Source organism: Poromitra crassiceps (assembly GCF_964638095.1).
Source record: "Poromitra crassiceps genome assembly, chromosome: 16".
NCBI lineage: Eukaryota > Metazoa > Chordata > Actinopteri > Beryciformes > Melamphaidae > Poromitra > Poromitra crassiceps.
The window spans coordinates 14,840,741-14,860,740 of NC_139645.1; the positions used below are offsets into that span (position 1 = coordinate 14,840,741).

Consider the following 20,000-nt stretch of genomic DNA (forward strand, 5'->3'; position numbering starts at 1 on the left):
TCCATTCTCCTTTACCAGCCTATTCACTGGCTCCTGGGATCACAGTCAAAGCCCTAGCAGAGACAGCACTTGATCACTTATGACGAATGGGACAATCCATAACGATGGCGGCTCCTACAATGTAGAACGTGTCGCCAGCAAAAAGCGACCAATCGACACCTTTGTGCTCAAATCATAAAGAAAATCTGTCAATTATACTTTAAGGTTGACGCAGCTGCAGAACTTTATTTACGACTACTGATGCAAGTCTGGGGCAACATCAACCATTCATTAATATATGTGAAATAATTATATAATTTGATACAGGGTTTTGCTTTGGTTTGATTGGCTCACAGCCAGGAGAGCGTACGGTGGCCAGCAGGGACAAAGTTTGAAAACATGAAAAGACCAAAGGCCGAAGTTAACTGAGGAATTCAAATGTTATCGTCTCAAAAAGTTAGTGACTCTTACCGATGTATCCACCAAAGACATATTTTACTGGCTTTTGGCAGTTTTACAACCTCTGTCCATTCTCCTTTGTCAGCCTTTCCCCTGGCTCCTCCTCTTGCCCTCTCCACGTCCATCTTCTGGCCCCGACAATGTCATCTGTGATGAGGTGACCGTGTGGAGGATCAAGCTAACACATTTTGGCATTTTGTAGAGTCTATTATAATCGAATGAGAAACGTGTCACAGGAGATAATAGGACTATCAGTTCAGTCACGTATTGTGCGAGCGTTTTACATCAGTTGAAATTAGTATGAAACTAGAGAGCATCTTGCGACGGGATCACACCAGCCAGTTTAAGGCCAGGGGCACAAAGTATGTGTGGGGGATTTGGGGGGGGGGGGATTTGCTGGGGGCTCAAACTCAGCCTTCATTTTGATGTAAACTACATACCTAAAATAAAAATAAAATTAATTGCATTTTATTAAGTTTAGCTTTATATATATATATACAGTATATATATATATATATCCCTTCACCACAACACCTGTACAAATTCAGCATCCCTTCACATTGTCATTGATACTCACAGAGAGAGCGTACGGTGGCCAGCAGGGACAAAGTTTGTAAACAGGAAAAGACTACAGGCAGAACTTAACTGAGGAATTCAAATGTTACCGTCTCAAAAACTTCCAACAATCCATATACAAAAAATATAAAATATAACACTCACTCACACACACACACGCACGCACGCGCGCACACACGCGCACACACACACACACACACGCACGCACACACGGTGAAAACAATACAAGCCCCGCAACTAACGACTCAATTCACACAACTCATAATTAATTATTACACATTATTACCTATTACACATTATTGCACACAAAACTAGGCTGAGAAGACCTACTACACCCCTTCATTATGCAAAAATATGTGAATCAGGAAGATACCAGATTTCACAGATGTCTACATGTTAAAACTAGAACTTGAGACACAATCACTAAAAGCTGAAACGCTTGTATCAAATACCAACCAAGTCTGTGAAATACAAGCACATCTGCTTTTCAAGCAGTTTGAATCATTTTGCTTTAGCACCATACATACATATTACATGTAAATCTTCTTTGTGTGCTAACTCTCTACGTGAGGATATCAAGAAAATATCAAGCAGCATTACAAATTGGATCACTTTTCTGCCATAACAGAGTTTAATATGTTTTAGTCTGTGAGCCGAGAACGATAATTAACCCCGTACCTAATTAGTGTCTACTAGATATTAATTAATAGAGCTTTATCATTTATTTCATCTCCCCGGTGTTTCGTGTAATGTTGTCACACCGTTTCCCACCATGTTTTGTCTTGCTGTCTATTATCACAGTGCAAACATCATTAGTGATATGAAATTTGGCATAACATTGGTACATCTCGGTCTATTTTCGGTGTCTTTGCCACAGCGGGGGAAGCAGAACTCCAGACTTTCTTCCTCGGCAGGCTCAAAGCAGAGATGGACTCACTCTGTATTAGGGCCGTCTATGAGTAAAACCAACACGTCATGATTCACTTTGACTTTGCATAGTAAATTCCTACAGCCTCTCCTCCTCTCTTAAGCTGCTGCCGACGACGCCTCGTTCACCGACATCAAGCAGAACACGACCGTAATGTGAAAGTTAATGGTCAGTGGCAGCCCCATAAAAAAGAACAGAGCACGGCAGTATTTGGAGTTTTCTTGCCTTTTTTTATTTTTTTTATTTTGCATATGCATAGTCCTCATGCTCGCTCTCTCTGTCTGTCTGTCTGTCTCGGCCTTGCTGCTCACCTTGACGTGAGGTGAACTCAGCAGAGATTTGTCCCTGTATTGATTGCATGTCGTAGCATTTAGCTCGGAGGAGGACACGGGATTTCCATAAAAGTAGTAGTTGGGAGCAGATTTCCGATTTCTCGGCGATAATCTCCAGCCGCAGTTCAGGAGGCGGGGTTCCTTCTCGCCCCCCCTCTGCTCAATTAAATCCCACCACATCACATCGCCAACCTTGAGCGTGCAGCCACTGAGTGCAGCCACTGAGGGCAGCCACTGAGTGCAGCCACCGAGTGCAGCCACCGAGTGCAGCCACTGAGTGCAGCCACTGAGGAAATGGTAAGATTCAGAGGGCTTATTACCCCGCATTCTGGTGACCTTTTATGTAGAGAAGAAGGATGGAAATATAGTGCACTTTCTCGTTCTAGCATGCCGGTCCCAGTGCTCTGTGTGGTGACATACTTCATTTCACTTCGACATGGGAATAAACTTGACAAACTCAATGCAAACACCTCTCCCTTTAAAACCTTCGGGCAGAAAGGTGAAGTTGTCCTTCCGCAGTTAGTTATCAAAACTTGCAACTGTACTTCTTTTCCTTTAAACTTTTTTGAATCAAGTTTTTTTCTGCTTCCTCCAATACATGTGCAGCTGCCAGCCGCTTCTTTTCACCTGACGGCGAGGAATTTCACTGGCAGGACGTAGCGCGTAGGAGGATCACACTATTCACTCCAGTTCCCCTCCTCCCCAAACAGGTGCCTCGACCGACCAGAGGAGGCACTAGTAGTGCAACGACCAGGACAATTGTGCCTGTATGACCGACCAAGCCGGAAGTAGCACCGGGGACTCGAACCTGCAACCCTCGTGTTGGTAGGCAGGGAATCTCCGCTGCACTACCCGGACACCCTCCCTTCAAACTTATTTTCGCAGTATACTCTACACGCGTTTGGCTCCAACCATCACTGAGTTAATACCGTAAGCATAGAGACGACACTTTGTGAGTAATATATTTTGTTGAGTGAAACAGCAGTGAAATGATTTGATTTCAGCTCCTTCAGCAAAGATTCAATGCATCATAAAATCACATTCTGCCCACGTCTTGATTCGATTACTGTAAATTAATTCCGATACTTACAAAAAGCACATTAACTCTGCAAATGTAATTTATAAAAAAAACAACTTAACTGTGCAGTTGCGAATAATTACACATACTGTATGTAAAGCTTACACCACTTAATAGATCAAATCATCACATTCAACCTCCATTTTTAACAGCTCAGTGCGTCTATAGTTAGTATATATTTTTTCAATAACTCTTTCTGGCCTACATCCCTTCCACCATCTGTTTCACAAAACACCTTATTGCGATATTAATCAAAATTAGTCAAACCCAACTTTTCAAATCGATGCAATTAGTTTTTGCCTTACTATAGATTAGCAGCATTTGAGCTTTGAGCCACACTGGGAGGGAGAGAGGCATGGAAGTCAAGAGTGAAGAACATCAGGAGGCTTTACAAGCTGCAGAGGCCTGGCCGTGCACTGCATGGAGGCCGAAACGTTTGATGAATAACACAAAGCACTTAAGACCCGACACTGTTAAATAAGAGGAATTCTCATGAAAGTACAATTATGTTCACGCGTTTACTTACATTGTGAATTACAACCACTCGGGTCGGTGCGGTGGCATTAGCGTTAGCCTGATTTACAGTCTACAGTACCCGACTTCACAATTCATATCCTCTCTGTGTGTATAGCAAACAGCAAGAGAACGCAATTAATTTACTAGCCAATGAAATACACAGCTCAAAGCAATGAAGAAGATGCTTAGGCGGCAATTCACATCAATGAAAGCGGGTTCCATTAATGTGGTCTGTCAGTAAACATGGATCCTGTTGCCACGGTGCAGATTTGTTTCGCGGGCGTGTTCGGCTGCGGGAGTCTGAAGGCTATGTATCAAAGCAGAGAGCGGCCAACGAACAGACAAGATAATCGGCGTAATGCGGGAATACACATCACTTTGGATGGCCGTGAGGGGAGGGCAGTGCTTTGCATATCAAATCCTTAGGGAGGAGCTAAATAGAAAATAGCATAATATATACATTATACATATATATATATATATATGACAGACATATGACTCTGACACTGGCTGACTGACTGACTGTCTGTCTGTCTGTCTGTCTGACTGATTGACTGACTGACTGATGAAGTTACACCATTGGTTGGCCCCATAGATTGTAAAAAGATGGAGGGAGAGAGTGTGATGTCACCCATTGGTTTGTGGACTCCTGTTTTGAAGCCTCAGGTTTGGCGTTCTGTTGTTTTTTGTTTGTTTCTTTTTTAGCCACAAGTGACGTATTTGTCGCCATACTTGTACAAGAGGGGGTTTCCCACACATATATATATATATATATATATATATATATATATATATATATATATGTATAGGTTCTCAAAGCCAATTATAAATGGATGAGATGGAGAGGGCTCAGAAGAACAGGACTAGGTCAAAACCTAAATGGCTGCACCGTGTGAGGGTGTGCCACCGTCTGCCACGGCCGACCGAGGGCGCAGTCTTGGTTGGTCGCGTTGGGGCCAACACAGAAGCGGCAAGAACTACAGTTCCTGGAATGGTCACTTGAGGCTGGCTCCGAAAGGGAGTCATTCCTCCAGCCTGGTAAAATAAATGAATGGAAAAAAGACAAAAAAAAAGTTTTAGTCTCTACAGCTAATGTCACCTTGCATGCAAACTGTACGGGGGGTGTAGATAACTCACCAGTTTAGACTAAAATAGACGATAAAAAAGACTATGTTTTGGGCGTGATTGACAGGTTGCCTGTCCACTGATCAGGCAGCTCGCCGATCACAGACCAATAGCAGGTGACGCTGCCGCTCTGTGGGAAACGCCCTCTTGTACAAAGATGGCGACAAATACGTCACTTCTGGCTAAAAAACAAACAAAAACAAGATGGCGGCGGCCAAAACGCCAAACCCCGAGGCTTCAAAACAGATTCCACAAACCAATGGGTGACATCACACTCTCTACGTCCATCTTTTTTACAATCTATGGGGCCAACCAATGGTGTAACTTCATCAGTCAGTCAGTCAGTCAGTCAGTCAGTCAGTCAGCCAGTCAGCCAGTCAGTCAGTCAGTGTCAGACATTTGCGTTTACGGCCTGTTCCTGCTGTTGTGTGACTCTCTCCCTAACTGTTTGATGGGCTTTCTAAATTGGCTGGTGCCAAGCCAGCCTGACAGTGTGACCTCCATTTTGAAGAGTTAATGTATACAGAGAGGGTTGCCAAGGTTTCCCGTCACACCTGAGCTCCACATTCATTACATGTATAATTGGAATTGGATTTGATTAAATTTTCATTAAAAATATATGAAGTGTCTTGCGGGGGGATACGGCATTTTCCCATGCTAGAATTTGGTAGAATAAACTGAGCAACTGTTGCATGAAATTAGGGGCACTGTGCTGGTCAGCAATACAGTGGAGCATATAGCCGGAGCGTATCGTCTATGGATAGCACATTGCTATGAAGTTTATTAATGAAATATTATTATTTTATTATAATTTTTTTCTGACTCCACGCCCCCCTTCCCCCCCAAATACACACACTTTCTCCCCAATTGTAATTGGCTAATTTCCCCCTGCTGCCCCGGTCACTGCTCCTCCCCCTCTGTCGATTTGGGGAGAGCCATAGATGACTGTAGCACAGAACCGTATATATAGAAGAGTCGTGACATCTCCATTCACTCTGATGGACCAGTTTTTTTTACTCTTAAGAGTTCCAGGAAGTAAGGTCCTGGATTAACTCATTCATGGCCAGTTTAGGACTGCCAATATTTAGCACAGGCCAAAGATTTTCATAATTGTTGGTCATCTTTCAAGACCCACAGTAAATTATCTATTAGCACCAAAGTGATTTGCAATACCTCAAAATGAAGATGTACGTCTCTGGGTTCACCAGGAAAAAAAAAGTGAGCTTTTAGCATGTTCTGTACTCTACTTAGCCATTTATATACACCCTGTTTTCACCAAAAAGGTCTCTCTGAGAAGACAAACAGGAGAAAAGGCCATTTTTGTAAAGCACACAATCTCAGGCAGAACTCGCTCTCAATTCTTTTATTTTGAACTGTATTGACATCAGACATGTAAATATTATTCGTTATGACACAAATGACAAAAAAAAAATATATATATATATATATATACATGAAGTGCTTTTTTTACATTCAATAATACAGTTTACTCAGTGTGAGTGAGTGTGCAGACAGACACACAGGCAGACAGACAGACAGACAGACAGACAGACAGACAGACAGACACACACACACACACACACACACACACACACACACACACACACAGAGAGAGAGTTCTGTCCACAGCTGCTGCTGGATCGCACCTCCTTCCCCCGCAAATTAGCATAGGAGGGGAACACCCATCTGGTCTGAGATCAGCGTCTAGCCTCCTCTGCCTCTGCATCGTTTTCCTCCTCTCGTTCGGGCTGGGACGAATGCTGCGACACAGGAACGGGTCCGGCTTGGCTTTGGGACCAGGCGCTGGAACCGGATCGATCATGTTCGTCACGGGTTTGACTACCGCGAACAAATCAATCCAGGTTCGCCCTGCAGCAAGGCGACCAGTGCAGCGCGCCGAGGGGCGTTTCAATGGCGTTTCTCCTCTGCACAAGGAAGCGCGTTTCTCTGTTTTTCCTCCTGCTCATTTCAAACAACAGCTGCGGTATGTGTTTGATAACGTGTTGTCGGCTTGACTTTGAGGCTAGGGACCTGATAACATGTCACAGGCTGGGGAAGTCTTTGAACTACGCGCTGTACTAATAAAAACAAAAACACGTCAAACACGTCATTGGCGGGGAGGGCTATTTCTGATAACACGTCAAAGACGTCTTTGGCGGTGAATGAGTTAAGCAGCACTGTCGATTTGCAGCAAAATGGACAGTTTGTGTTGTACTTTGAAAGCTTTTTTATTTTTTTATCAAATTGTACATTATCAGCTTTATTTTAGCATTCAAAAGTAGCGCGCGAGCCCTTCCTGGCTGTTCATTGGCTAATGAGTCACGCATTTTGGTCCTCCGCTGACGCCACTCTCTCTCTAGAGGACACTATTGTAGCGCTATGCTTCCTCCGACACATGTGCAGTTGCCAGCCGCTTGTAAATGAAACATGATTGGCTGGCGAAGTGCTCAGCAGGATAGAAGAGAAATGTGCAGTACGGGGAAGGATCTAAGGGGGCGGGTTGTTTTGCAGCTATTGCCCGCTTAAGGGGTTAGTGAACCATAAGCAAACACTTAATCTACTCAATTCAATCAATACAGTTAAGATAAAGATAGCACGCTGTCTTGATGCTGGCTAAAGACGTAATGAGAGGCTGTGGGAAGCGGAATAAATAATGATGTTAATTATCACAGCTCTTGAGCCCTCAGACAGAAATGAACGAGCAGTAGAAAAGCTTGGCGGACATCCAACTGTCTTAAAGTCTAGAAGCACCGAGGCGATTATCGGCCGTGACGTCGTTGGTGAGCGTCTGTCGCCCTAGTCCTTGCGGTGCGTCGCACAACGTTGGCTTTAGTCGGCATCGGTGAGAGAAATCACTCTCGTTCACTGGTTGTCAGCAAGGCGAAGCAGAGCACGAGAACCAAGCACAAAACAATCATCTCATTCTTCAGCTTCATCTGATCATTCCAATACACACATTTAATTCACACCGACATGGCCTTCGCTGAGCCTGTCGCTGTACGACATCACCCATTTAGTCCGGTTTCTCCTTATTTCTCCGCCTCTCCCTTTCTTCTTCCACAAGCAAAAGACCAGGCAAAGCCTGACCACGCCAGGGCCATTTGCAACTTTTTCTCGATAAGAAGTAGCTTTATTACGAACCCGAAGTGGCAAGGGTAGTGTGGAAATGGTAGGCAAACGCTGCTTTGTTTCATGTATCTGGTTTGTACAACCACAGTCCTATGGTCTCACGCAGGCGGAGAAGGTGTGTGCTAAAGGGTAAATGGCCTGCATTTATATAGCGCTTTTATCCAAAGCGCTTTACAGTCAGTAGGTACATTCACCCATTCACACACCGATGGCGGCAGGTTACCACGCAGGGTGCTGGCACGCCATCAGGAGCAATTTGGGGTTCAGTGTCTTGCCCAAGGACACTTCGACATGCAGACTGGAGGGGGTGGGAATCGAACCACCGACCTCTTTTATCCAAAGCGATTAGTGGACGACCCGCTCTACCTCCTGAGCTACAGCCGCCCCATAAGATAAGATGTGAAGGGGATGTGAACAGGGGATGCGAAGACGGTATGTGAACAGGGGATGCGAGGCGACGCACACTCTGCCTTCGTTGCAGCTAGTCGTCCCGGTGTGTGCCAGTCTTTACTGGTTATAGTCAATAGTAAATGGACTGCATTTATACAGCACTTCTATCCAAAGCGTTTTACAATATGCCCAAATTCACACACACACACACACACACACACACACACACACACACACACACACACACACACACACACACACACACCGATCGATGGCAGCAAGCTACCACAGCCATCGGGAGCAATTTGGGCTTCAGTATCTTGCCAAAGGAAGGACACTTCGACATATGCAGGAGCCGGGGATCGAACCACCGACATATTATTGTATCCAAAGCGACTAGTGGACAACCCGCTCTACCTCCTGAGCCACAGACGGCCTTTCACCCAACCGTGCTCACACTGTTTGTAGAGCCAAAGCTGGTCATGGATTAGGAGTTCATTTTAAAAAGGTTATCCACTTTATCTTCAATCCATTTGCAGGACGCGGCCAAACGGAAGAAGGAAGGACCTTAAACCTCTAATCTCTGCAAGTCTTATCTGCGGCTGCTTAACACAGAAAACAATTCCTCCAAAATCCACAGATAATAAGATAAGTGCACACTGGGGGTCCGGCAGACATTTCCACAATTACCTATGGCAGCCAAGTATTATCCACCAACACACACTGAGTCAGAGACCATAATGGCCGTGCACAGGGGGAATCACTTGACTTTCCTGCTGGCAATGCACCATAAATACCAAGAGCAAACACACTTGTATCAGACCACACGTCAGGAAACTGGCATCTTACTGTCTCTGAACGACCTGTCACTCTGTGTGAGTGTGTAGGACCCAAATGCAGAGATGACTCAGAGGCAGAATTAGTTTAAAACTAATTCTGCCTCTGAGTCATCTCTGCATTTAGCTCCTACACTTGGTTTAAGTCTTTTATATAGACTCAGCTAGATGATACAAACGCTCCTGCCAGCAGGGCAGAAATAACCCAAGACTATGGCACACCACAGCGAGGAGGAATACAAAACGAAACCTGAACTAAACTGAAGACTAAAGAGACGATCTCTCACTCTCACACAAAGAGGTGGGCAAAACCTCAGGATCTCTGCGGCCGTCGACGTGAACAGCGGCTGATGGGAACAGCACGAGAGCTGTGATTGGCTGTTGCCTTGGGCCGCTGGCTGGCCTGGCTCGTACTTCCACGGTCGGTGTGTTCCCAGCTGGGAAGCGGATGCCAATAAACGTTAATAAACGTTAATAAAACTTACAAAAGTAATTGGCTCGTTAGTCGGTCCAGCATTTCAGAAGAAGAAGAAAAAAACACTATTCCCCATGTTTCCCCCTGACACCCTGGCTTTAGGAAATTGCGAAATCTGAAATATAGGATGGCAGGGGAAACTCTTGTGTGTGCGTGTTCGTGTGTCTGAGCTGACGTTCGAGTATGTACAGTATGTCCAGCTGCTGCCGACTCACTTTAGCATGAATGGTCTGGAACACACACACAGTTATAAATTATAACTGACAAAGCAGGTGCAAAACGATCACAAGCTGATCAGAAGAGAGACCTCTTGTGGCGCGATCATGTCATGGCCTGCTCAAGTCATACAGTAATCCACAACATTTTCATAAGAATACATGTCTGTTTTGCTACTCTCCATCGCCAGCCGATAGAATATTCAACCTACATCCAGTTCATGAGCGTTTGACTCTTCCACTGTCAGTTCTAAACAGCAAGTGTCGGTTTATTGGGAAATAATCCTCTGCCACACAGGAAGTTTGTTTCGACTAAACAGAAGAAGAAGTGGGTAGGTAGCACGCACAGTGATAGCCACCATGGCTGAACAGACACAGAAGACAGAAACTCAAATTGCATCAACAGGAAATCCAAGCTGTGTGCCCACACTATTTGATACGAAAACAAATGTAAAACAGGATCGTGCGGATTACCACATTAAATATGAATCATGTAAACATAATCAATTCATAGCATCAAATCGCTGAGTACGAATAGATATTTTGAACAACAACAACATACTGTACAAATCATCCCAGACGATGTTGAATAAAAGAGATGTAAAGGGGTTTTAGAGCATTGTGCAGCTCTCCCTCCCTCCCTCATCCATCCTTGTTCCCTCGGAGCTGCCTGCCTGCCTGCCTGCCTGTCTGCATAGAGGTGAACTCAAGTGGAACCACAGTTACCACAGCCTCCTATTGTTTACAGGGCACCGTCTTCACAAAGGACAGGCTCCACCGCCAGGGAGATGGAGCGAGAGAGAGAGAGAGAGAGGGAGGGAGAGAGAGGGAGGGAGAGAGAGAGGGAGGGAGAGAGAGAGAGGGAGAGAGAGAGAGTGTGAAGGGAGAGAGAGAGAGAGGGAGGGAGAGAGAGAGAGGGAGGGAGAGAGAGAGAGAGAGAGAGAGGGAGAGAGAGGGAGGGAGAGAGAGAGAGAGAGAGAGAGAGGGAGGGAGAGGGAGGGAGAGAGAGGGAGAGTGTGAAGGGAGAGCGAGAAGGTGACATTCTATTCCTCGGAGGGGAGAGATGTTGAGCTGGTGATATTCAGGTAAACGCAGAGCGTACAGCAGCTAGGGCCCACTGCCCACGGTGATGTAAGCTAAGGTCTGTGGGTGCAGCTAGGGCCCACTGCCCACGGTGATGTAAGCTAAGGTCTGTGGGTACAGCTAGGGCCCACTGCCCACAGTGATGTAAGCTAAGGTCTGTGGGTGCAGCTAGGGCCCACTGCCCACGGTGATGTAAGCTAAGGTCTGTGGGTACAGCTAGGGCCCACTGCCCACGGTGATGTAAGCTAAGGTCTGTGGGTGGATGAAGAGCTCTGTCTGATGGAGACAGAGTCAACTCTTAACACCCTGTTTCCTTTCTTCAGTCTGACATTGCCTCCACTCTCAGCGATGTCCACAGGGGAAAACAAATCCCCCATGGAAATTGTAATTCTCCCTAAGCAATCACATAGAGACCAACACTTTATTAGCTGGAATATGATCCAGTGAGGAGGATACAGTATCCAAGCACAGTGCCTTTCCGAAGTTGAGTTGGCATGCAGCCTCTCCTCTCTCTCTCCCCAGAGGGGTTTTCATAGTCCACTTCCCTGGCTGATTCCAACCCCGCTCAGCTGTGTTCCTCCACTCAGGTGTATTCCATCAGTAGTGAATGAATGGAGCTCTCCATGCTGCTGAACCTGTGTTCACTCATTTTGGCCACTAATTAGCCTAATGACCTAATTTAAAGGTCCCATTCCGTGCAAAAGCTGTTTTTACTTGTAAATGCATATATACTGCTGTCAGCCCTCCCTGTAATGAGTGGTCACAAGCTCAGAACTGCCACAGTTGGATTTGTCCCTATCCAGCTTCCCCCTGCAGTCTCCTTCAAGCCACGCCCCCTAACGCTCTGTTCCCCCAGACGGGGTATCGGGACGTCACGATGGTCCTCAAGCATACTGCGCGCGTCTCTCTCACACAAGCTACCTGCACCATTTTGTCTATAGCCACAGAATTAACACTTCTAGCTGGAGCGACGCCAACTGTACGTGATCCAGCAACTGCGGAGGTGCATTCGGTAAGTCTAGGCATTTTGAGATGTCCTCTTTAGTGAGTTAGCGATAGCTCGTTGCTAACGTTAGTTGTGGACACAACCTAGCGTGCTGGTCCACAGACGCTAATCTGATTGGCCGCTGGGAGCCTGGGGCGGGCTCTCCCTCAGCGGCCAATGGGAACTGTTAGTTCTGAATATATTATAGAAACAGACCATTCTTGGGAAGCGACGAGATGAGGAAGTGACAACTCCGTCAGAACGAACGGGGTTGCTATATTTTCGACAAATTAATCCAGAATCATGTTTTATGGACCAGAGACACACGTTTTTAAGAGGTTACAGCTGCACGAATTGGGACCTTTAAAAATCCTGCTCCGGCCAGGTCGGGAGCAGCCAACTGGGTGGAGTGGGCGGAGTCAGAGGTCTGGACCAGCCAATAGATAGAGCGGAGGACACACCTATTCACAGCACCCTAAGTGCCCGTTCACACCATACGCCGAAGCAACGCTCAACCTAAGCTCAAGAGAGGGCACGGTGGCTCAGTCGTAGCGCTGTCGCCTCACAGTCAGACGGTCCTGAGTTCGATTCTTGCCTGGGACACTGTGGGCGCTGTGGTTGTGTTCCCCCCCATATCTTCAGTGCCCACTGCCCAGGTGGGGTATCTCGTCGTAAGGGCCTTTCTTTCTGTGTGGAGTTTGCATGTTCTCCCCGTGCTCCCCCAGGGGGTTCCTCCGTATATAACCCCCCCACTAAAAACATGCAGAAGATCAGATTGTCATCGTCATCCGACCAGTGACGACAACATCCAAAGTTGGTCCCCGGGCGCTGTACGAGAAAGCGACCACTGCTCCTGGCCTGCCCCCCGGAGGAAGGGACATGCCTGGATGGGTTAAATGCAGAGGACACTTTTCACCGGCCACCGTCAGCATGAGTGTGTTGTGGCCGCATGCATGTGTTGTGGTGTTCATGTGACAATAAAAGACGGGGCTTGTCCCGTTACGAGAGAGAACCTACGCTCAACCTACGCTGAACCCACAAGTTTCATTTAGGCGTCCTTGTTAACAGCCGTTCACACCAGCCGTGCGCGTGTCACGCTCAAGGCGTGCTCAAGCCATCGTTCAGGATCCAGTCCTATTTTCCAAGCGTGACGCGTGAAGCTGCCAGGCGTAAATTCAATGGAAGTTGTGAGGGGGGGGGGGGGGCAGTGGAGCAGCCCCGCGAGCGAGGCGCTGAGGAAAAGAGAGGGCTTCCGGTGTGACCGGTTAAGCGTGAGCTCAGGTTCAGCGTGCCTCAAGCTTCAGCTCTGCTTATGTTAAGCACCTGGTGTGAACAAAGACTAAGTCTAAGACTAAGGCTGCATCATCGCCACCGGTGGCTTTTATCAAGCGCCGCCTGCACTCCTTGTGTTCCTGTTGATCTCAGTTGGGCCTGATTCTCACCCATTTATTCCACCTCCTTCCATCTGAGGAAGCTTATTATGATTAACCACCTTGTTTGGAAGCTCCTCGGCTCAGCGCACCAAAGCACATTTCAGCCAAGCGTTTGGTCTGAAAGCTTCTCAAGTTCCAAGGTAAACTTTCTCTGCACCAATCGCCCCATAGACCACTCCCAAGCCTCGCGCATGTCTCTGTATAATCACAAAGAGGTGTGTGTGTGTGTGTGTGTGTGTGTTTTGTGTGTGTGTGTGTGTGTGTGTGTGTGTGTGTGTGTGTGTGTGTCTGTGTCTGTGTGTGTCCTACTTAAAGCAATGACAATATCATTAACAAGAGCCTTTCCGGTCCTCAGACACAACGAGGAATAACAATACAGATTTGAGAGCAAAACACCAATTATGTGGAATCACGTTAGCGTCGTGAAATATGAGCAGTGGATTCAGCCGCCCTGCGCCGTGAATGCTAATTCCCCAGCTTTACATTCAGGCTCTGAAGGCCTCGAGGAAGAGAGAGAGGGAGAAGTGAGCGAGAGAGAGAGTGTGTGTGTGTGTGTGTGTGTGAGAGAGAGAGAGAGAGAGTGTGTGAGAGAGAGAGAGAGAGAGAGAGAGAGAGAGACACTTATCTTTCCCAGCAGGTGTAGACAGTGTTCGTTGAGGCTCAGAGACAGCAGCCAGGACAGTTTACAAGCTGCAAAATGGATTGACTGTCCATGGATCGGCGTTGCTGCATGGCTGCCAACTCGCAGCTAATTAAAGGACACTTTGCCACTGAGAAACAGTGTCCTACTCACTCGCAAGAAAAACCGCACTGCTCCGAAGTCCTTCAGAGAGAAACATCGGGCTATGTCGAAAACAGGCGCTGTAGCCGGAGACACGTACGCGGCAGCAGCTAAACATAGGTGTGACATTTGAGCTAGGGCTGTGAATCTTCACTGGCCTCACGATTCGATTCGATTACGATTCGGAGGGCTACGATTCGATTCGATAACGATTATCGATGCATCTCGATGCATCTTAAATCGATGCATCACTTTTTTCCCGAATACATGATTTTTTCTCACTTTCTTTTTTCTCACTGTGTGGCTACTTTTAAAATAAAAGTGCATTTAGAATTGCATTGTATTATGATCCATAATTAAAATAAACAACTCCATGTACTTCCATTATATTTTATTTGATTATATATAAAAAAAAAAAAAAAAAAAAAAAACGATTTTTGACATTTGTGAATCGATGCAGAATCGTGCAGGTCCGCATCGCGATGCATCTTATAATCGATTATTTTTGACACCCCTAATTTGAGCATCGAGTTAAGTGGGTGAAGGCGTTCATTCATGATTCAGCTCCGATGCCGAGAAGGTCAAGAATGGGTAGAAAGCAGGATGGTAAATGGTAAATGGTAAATGGCCTGCATTTATATAGCGCTTTTATCCAAAGCGCTTTACAATCAGTAGGTAGTCTACATTCACCCATTCATACACCGATGGTGGCAGGCTGCCACGCAGGGTGCCTACACACCATCGGGAGCAAGGAGGGTTAAGTGTCTTGCCCAAGGACACAACGACAGCAGCTGGGAGGGAGCGGGGATCGAACCGCCAACCCTTGCGTCATTGGCCGACCCGCTCTACCTCCTGAGCTAAAGCCGCCCCAGATCGCCCCAGATCATTCTAATCTGCATTTAAACAGAGACAAGTGACGAGCCAATCAACCGCCCAATGGTTGTAATCACTTGTCGTTGTTGATCTTTCGCTGATTCCTCGCAACCTCCAAACACGCTGAAGTATTCATTATCAATCAGTCTACGTGTTGTTTGCTGCACCCCTCTACTCTCAGACATCAGAAAATGCCTACCGGGAAGCGTCCCGGTATCACCTGGTCGAGCGCGTACCACAAAGGCTTAGTCCTTTGTGCGGCCGACCCGGGTTCCAACCCGACCTGTGGTCCCTTGCCGCATGTCATCTCCCCTCTCTCTCTCCTGAATTTGATCTCAAACAGTTCAGACCGCAGCTGGTCTGATGTCGTTTTGAACTTGGCAGGACAATGCATTTTGCCGCTGTGATCTGGTGTTTAAAAAAAAGAGGAAGATTGAAAGTGATTGGCCTAATGAAGGCACTATAATTGAAGGGCAACATTTCCAACTTTGAAAGGGCAGAACTGTTACACCATGAATCTGACTGACATGAAACTTGCTGTGCAAATAAGCTTTCCCTGCAAAGTACACTTATTGGCTTAATGAGGACGCACTAATTAAGGTCAGAATTTGAAACGGGATTTCTCAGACACCGCTGGTCTGATTTCAGCAAAACGTGAAGAGAGGATGCACGCTGGGAGTGTGTTCTGCCGCTTGATATCGTTACAGTGATTAACCTGATGGGGCGCTACAGTTAAAAGTGTCAACTTTCTCATTTCGAAAAGGCCATAGCTGCTAGAACTTTCGGAATTTCCCTGGTGATTCATAGCGGTCTGGTCAAGCCTATCCTCCACTGATTCAATGATGTGATTTCTTGCCACAATCGAGCGGTCGGTGTTAAGTTGTCAAAATCTTTGACCAATCACGGCAGCAAAGCAGATTGTAATCTGGAAAAGCCTGAGAGCGACAACATGGCGACGTTCACTTCCTAGCTTTTAAACAGCTGATTGTTCCTGATTTTTTTTTTTTTTTAAAGAGATGTGTGCGTGTGTATGACAGTTTGCGTGTGTGTGCCGTGACGTCAGTAAGGACCCAGGCGCTGTGTGCGTGCACTGCGGACGTACCGGTGCAGGAGTATTCATCCACTCTGATGAAGCCGGGCAGGCAGTCACAGCGATGGCCGCCTGGCAGGTTGACGCACGCCGTGTTGGACTGGCAGTAGTGCATCTGGGTGGCACACTCGTCGATATCTGAGGACAAACACAGCAGGTACAGTGGACTAAGACACTCGTCGATATCCGAGGACAAACGCAGCAGGAACAGTGGATTAAGAAGTGACAGACAGGGACAGTCCTCGGGGTGAACGATGAGACAGTAGCTCAGCCAACTGTCTCCGCATGGCAGGGCTTTGGACCCTGGGCCTCACCTTGTTGTTGTCTGCTGCGAGAGTTACCCATTAGGGCTGAACAACTGGCGTACTATCCAGGCGTAAGGGAACAAGCTTGTTTGGTACAGACCCCAGCAAAAATCATCATTAAAAAAAATCTAAATGCAAAAATGAACATTCCCACTAAAATCATGACTCATATGGCAATATCTGTCAAAATGATTGCAATGTGATTTTTTTTCTTTTTTTGCACATCATTCAGCCCTATTACCCGTTGTCCCCAGAAATGGCCTCAACTCAACAATAACCTAGTTTCTGGTCTTCACAAAAGACACGCCTTTCTGGCCACCCACACAACACTGTCATCAATAGCGTTACAACACTGTCATCAATACCGTCACAACACTGTCATCAATAGCGTTACAACACTGTCAATAGCGTTACAACACTGTCATCAATAGCGTTACAACACTGTCAATAGCGTTACATCCCTCTGCTGTCATTTCCCGGACATTCCTTTTCAGCGCCGTCACCGCACAGTTAGAAAGCATGGAGGCTGAATTAGCTGCTTGCTAATCTCGGCATGCGCCTGCACTCAGACGATGTCTCTATGTAATTCAGCATGAACGCAGACGCGTGGCGGTCAAGTGCAGCGCGCGCCCCCCCCCCCCCCATTTCTCCAAGTGGTTCAGATGATGGGCGGAACAAGATAACTGTAGCTGTACGCTGGAGTTAACGCTGAAAATAAGCAAGCAGCCAGTGGGAGCGGCTGTTAAGTTATGCCACGCCCCCCACCGCCAAGCCTGATGACATGATGGCACTGAGGCACGGTGTGACAGGGTGAGCGACTAAGTCGGCAAAGAACAACATAACATCCCCATAGCCTGTGACATGAGGGACAACGGAGGAGACAACAGAGGAGAGGAGAGGAGAGGAGAGGAGAGGAGAGGAGAGGAGATGAGGAAAGGAAATGAACGCAGAAGGAACGTCCGGGCGTCCATACAGGCACAATAGGCCCTTTTCACGCAGGGCCATTTTGTGTCGAAAAGGCAGAATAAACACAGGTGCGAGCAAAACACTAATGAGGGTTTCCACATTCCAATCATGGAAGTCTGAAACCCTCATTAGTGTTTGGCTTGCACCTGTGTTTACCCTGCCTTTTCGACACCAAATGGCGCCCGTGAGAAGGGTCTAATGGCCGTGTCTGCAGGTGGGAAGCTGGAGTAAGGGTACGTGTCCTGGTCGCTGCACTAGCGCCTCCTCTGGTTAGCCTGTTAAGCGGGGAGGGGAACTGGGGGGAACGAAACAGCTGGTCACTGCACATGTATCGGCGGAAGCATGTGCTAACTCTCCCCAGGGCGGTGGAGCAACGACCGGGACAGCTTCAGCAGGGGGGGGGAATTGGCCCAAGTACAGTTGGGGAGAAAACGAGGAGAGAGAAAAAAAGAGGTGAGAGGAGAGGACAGTGAAGAGCAGAGGAGAAGGAGAGAAGGAGGAGGAGAGCAGCGCTGCTGATGAGGACAGAGGAGCCAGCGACGGGTAGCCCAGCGGGTCTTCTGACATCTCTGATATTGAGCTAACATCATGATGCATGGCAACCTCCGTTCACAGCCGGCGCGCCCGTGCTAATGTAGCTTGAAAGGCACTGTATGAGCGTTAAAACACCGAGAGAGCAGAGGAGATATTAGCCGAGCTGGGTGACTGCTGATAAGATGAGATCGGAAAGACACAGGGGAGGCGTTACGTGGCAGTGTGTGTGTGTGTGTGTGTGTGTGTGTGTGTGTGTGTGTGTGCAGTACATAGTCGTTTCCTCAGGCAAAACGGCTTTTCCACCACTTAAGGGACCGCGAATCGTCCGCTGAAGGCGTACGCCGCGAGGGGAGAGACTATTTCCATATCCTTCTATAAAATGGCATCGCAGTCTTTGAGGATGTCTCCGTTTTCCTTCCCCGCTCACATCCCCCCGACAACACTATGAATTTAGCATGAAGTATGTAACTGACTTACATCCAATACCCAGAGGTTCTTCCTTGGATCCTGGGATGATGTACGGCACGAGCGTTGAGTTGTAGGCTACGTATATATACTGTCAAAGAGAGACGGGTGCTGTATTCAAACGTACAAAGACTCGCCGGCCGCGATACGCGTAAAACGCCTTGATCTGCCTCAACAAAAATATCAGATTTATTGGAGTTATGAGGCTGCCAAACACTACCTGAATCATAGACAGTATAAAAATATGGATGTAGGCGCCGTTCACCCGCTGATTCCTTTTTAAGCCTCGAGTTTGTCATTTTGACCGTCGCCATTTTGTTTTGTGGAGCCAGAAGTGACTATATTTGGATGAGAGTGCAGAGCTGGGGAGGAGCTGACGCCTAGCAGACAGCTAGCTTACTGTTGAGTTTTTTTCAAATGTTTTTCTTTGGAGGTGCTTTGGGCACCACAAGCCAAGTGCCACCCAGTTCCATTGTATTCAGAAGGGGAAAATGGAAAAATGTAAGAATAAATCATGAAAATAAATGAAACATTAAAGGCCCAATCCGTCAAAACTCACTATTACTGACGCCGGTGGCCGTTAGTGTAACTGCAGGCAGCGTGTGAACGAGCTGACGCGCGGGCACCATACTCGCACGCGCACAAGTAGTTGCCTGGCAACAGCAGAGCTGTTCGTTGCTTTGTAACGTTAACTCATAAAAGTCACTTGAAAACGGCAACCTGGACAATTTATCGGTCAGATCAGCCTCGAGATGCCCAGGAAGGATTCTGGATGAATTAGGGGACGTTATTGTGGCATGTTTGGTCGTGTTTTGGCTTGCGTTGGCTGCGGGCAAGTCGATACTCATGTTAGCAAAAGCCAGGAAATAGCCTGCTCCCCTTATGTACGGTAATGCCTGGAGTTGACCAAACTGAACAATCAAACAATGTTTCATAAGCATAACAGTAACGTTAGGCATATTTAGGACTGTTAAATTCATTATCCACACAAGACGGTAACGTTATTAGTAGGGCTGGTGGTAATTTCTATAAATGTAAATTAATATTAGTTAGCCGCGATTAGCATCAAGCTAACATTACTAGTATGTGCAGTCCCACTGCAGTCAGAGCCTGCTGGCTGCGGGAAGTGGATACTCATGTTAGCACAAGCCAGGAAATAGCCTGCTCCCCCTGTATGTACGGTAGCCTACCGTCAAACAATGTACCGTAAGCATAACAGACAGTAGGCTAACGTTAGGCATATTTCCGACTGTTAGATTCATTATCAACACAAGACAGTAACGTTATTAGTGGGGCTGGTGGTAATTTCTATAAATATAGCTAAATCTATTAGTTAGCCGCGTATAGCATCAAGCTAACGAATCACCACCGCAGCTAAATGCAGTCAAACAATAATTTTCCATGACCATAAGCATAACGGTAGTAACGTTAGGGTTGCATTACTTAA

At 46.9% G+C, this 20,000-nt stretch overlaps 1 protein-coding gene across 1 annotated transcript in view; it reads right to left on the bottom strand.

The window, feature by feature from the left end:
* Nucleotides 1-20,000, bottom strand: part of LOC310790905 (protein kinase C-binding protein NELL1-like) — a gene marked incomplete at its 3' end in the record, with an annotated part of 306,141 nt that overhangs the window by 75,228 nt on the left and 210,913 nt on the right. The window contains exon 13 of the mRNA XM_083652616.1: nucleotides 16,296-16,421. Within this exon, the coding sequence (XP_083508742.1) occupies nucleotides 16,296-16,421 (126 nt within the window). The remainder of the gene's footprint in view (nucleotides 1-16,295; nucleotides 16,422-20,000) is intronic.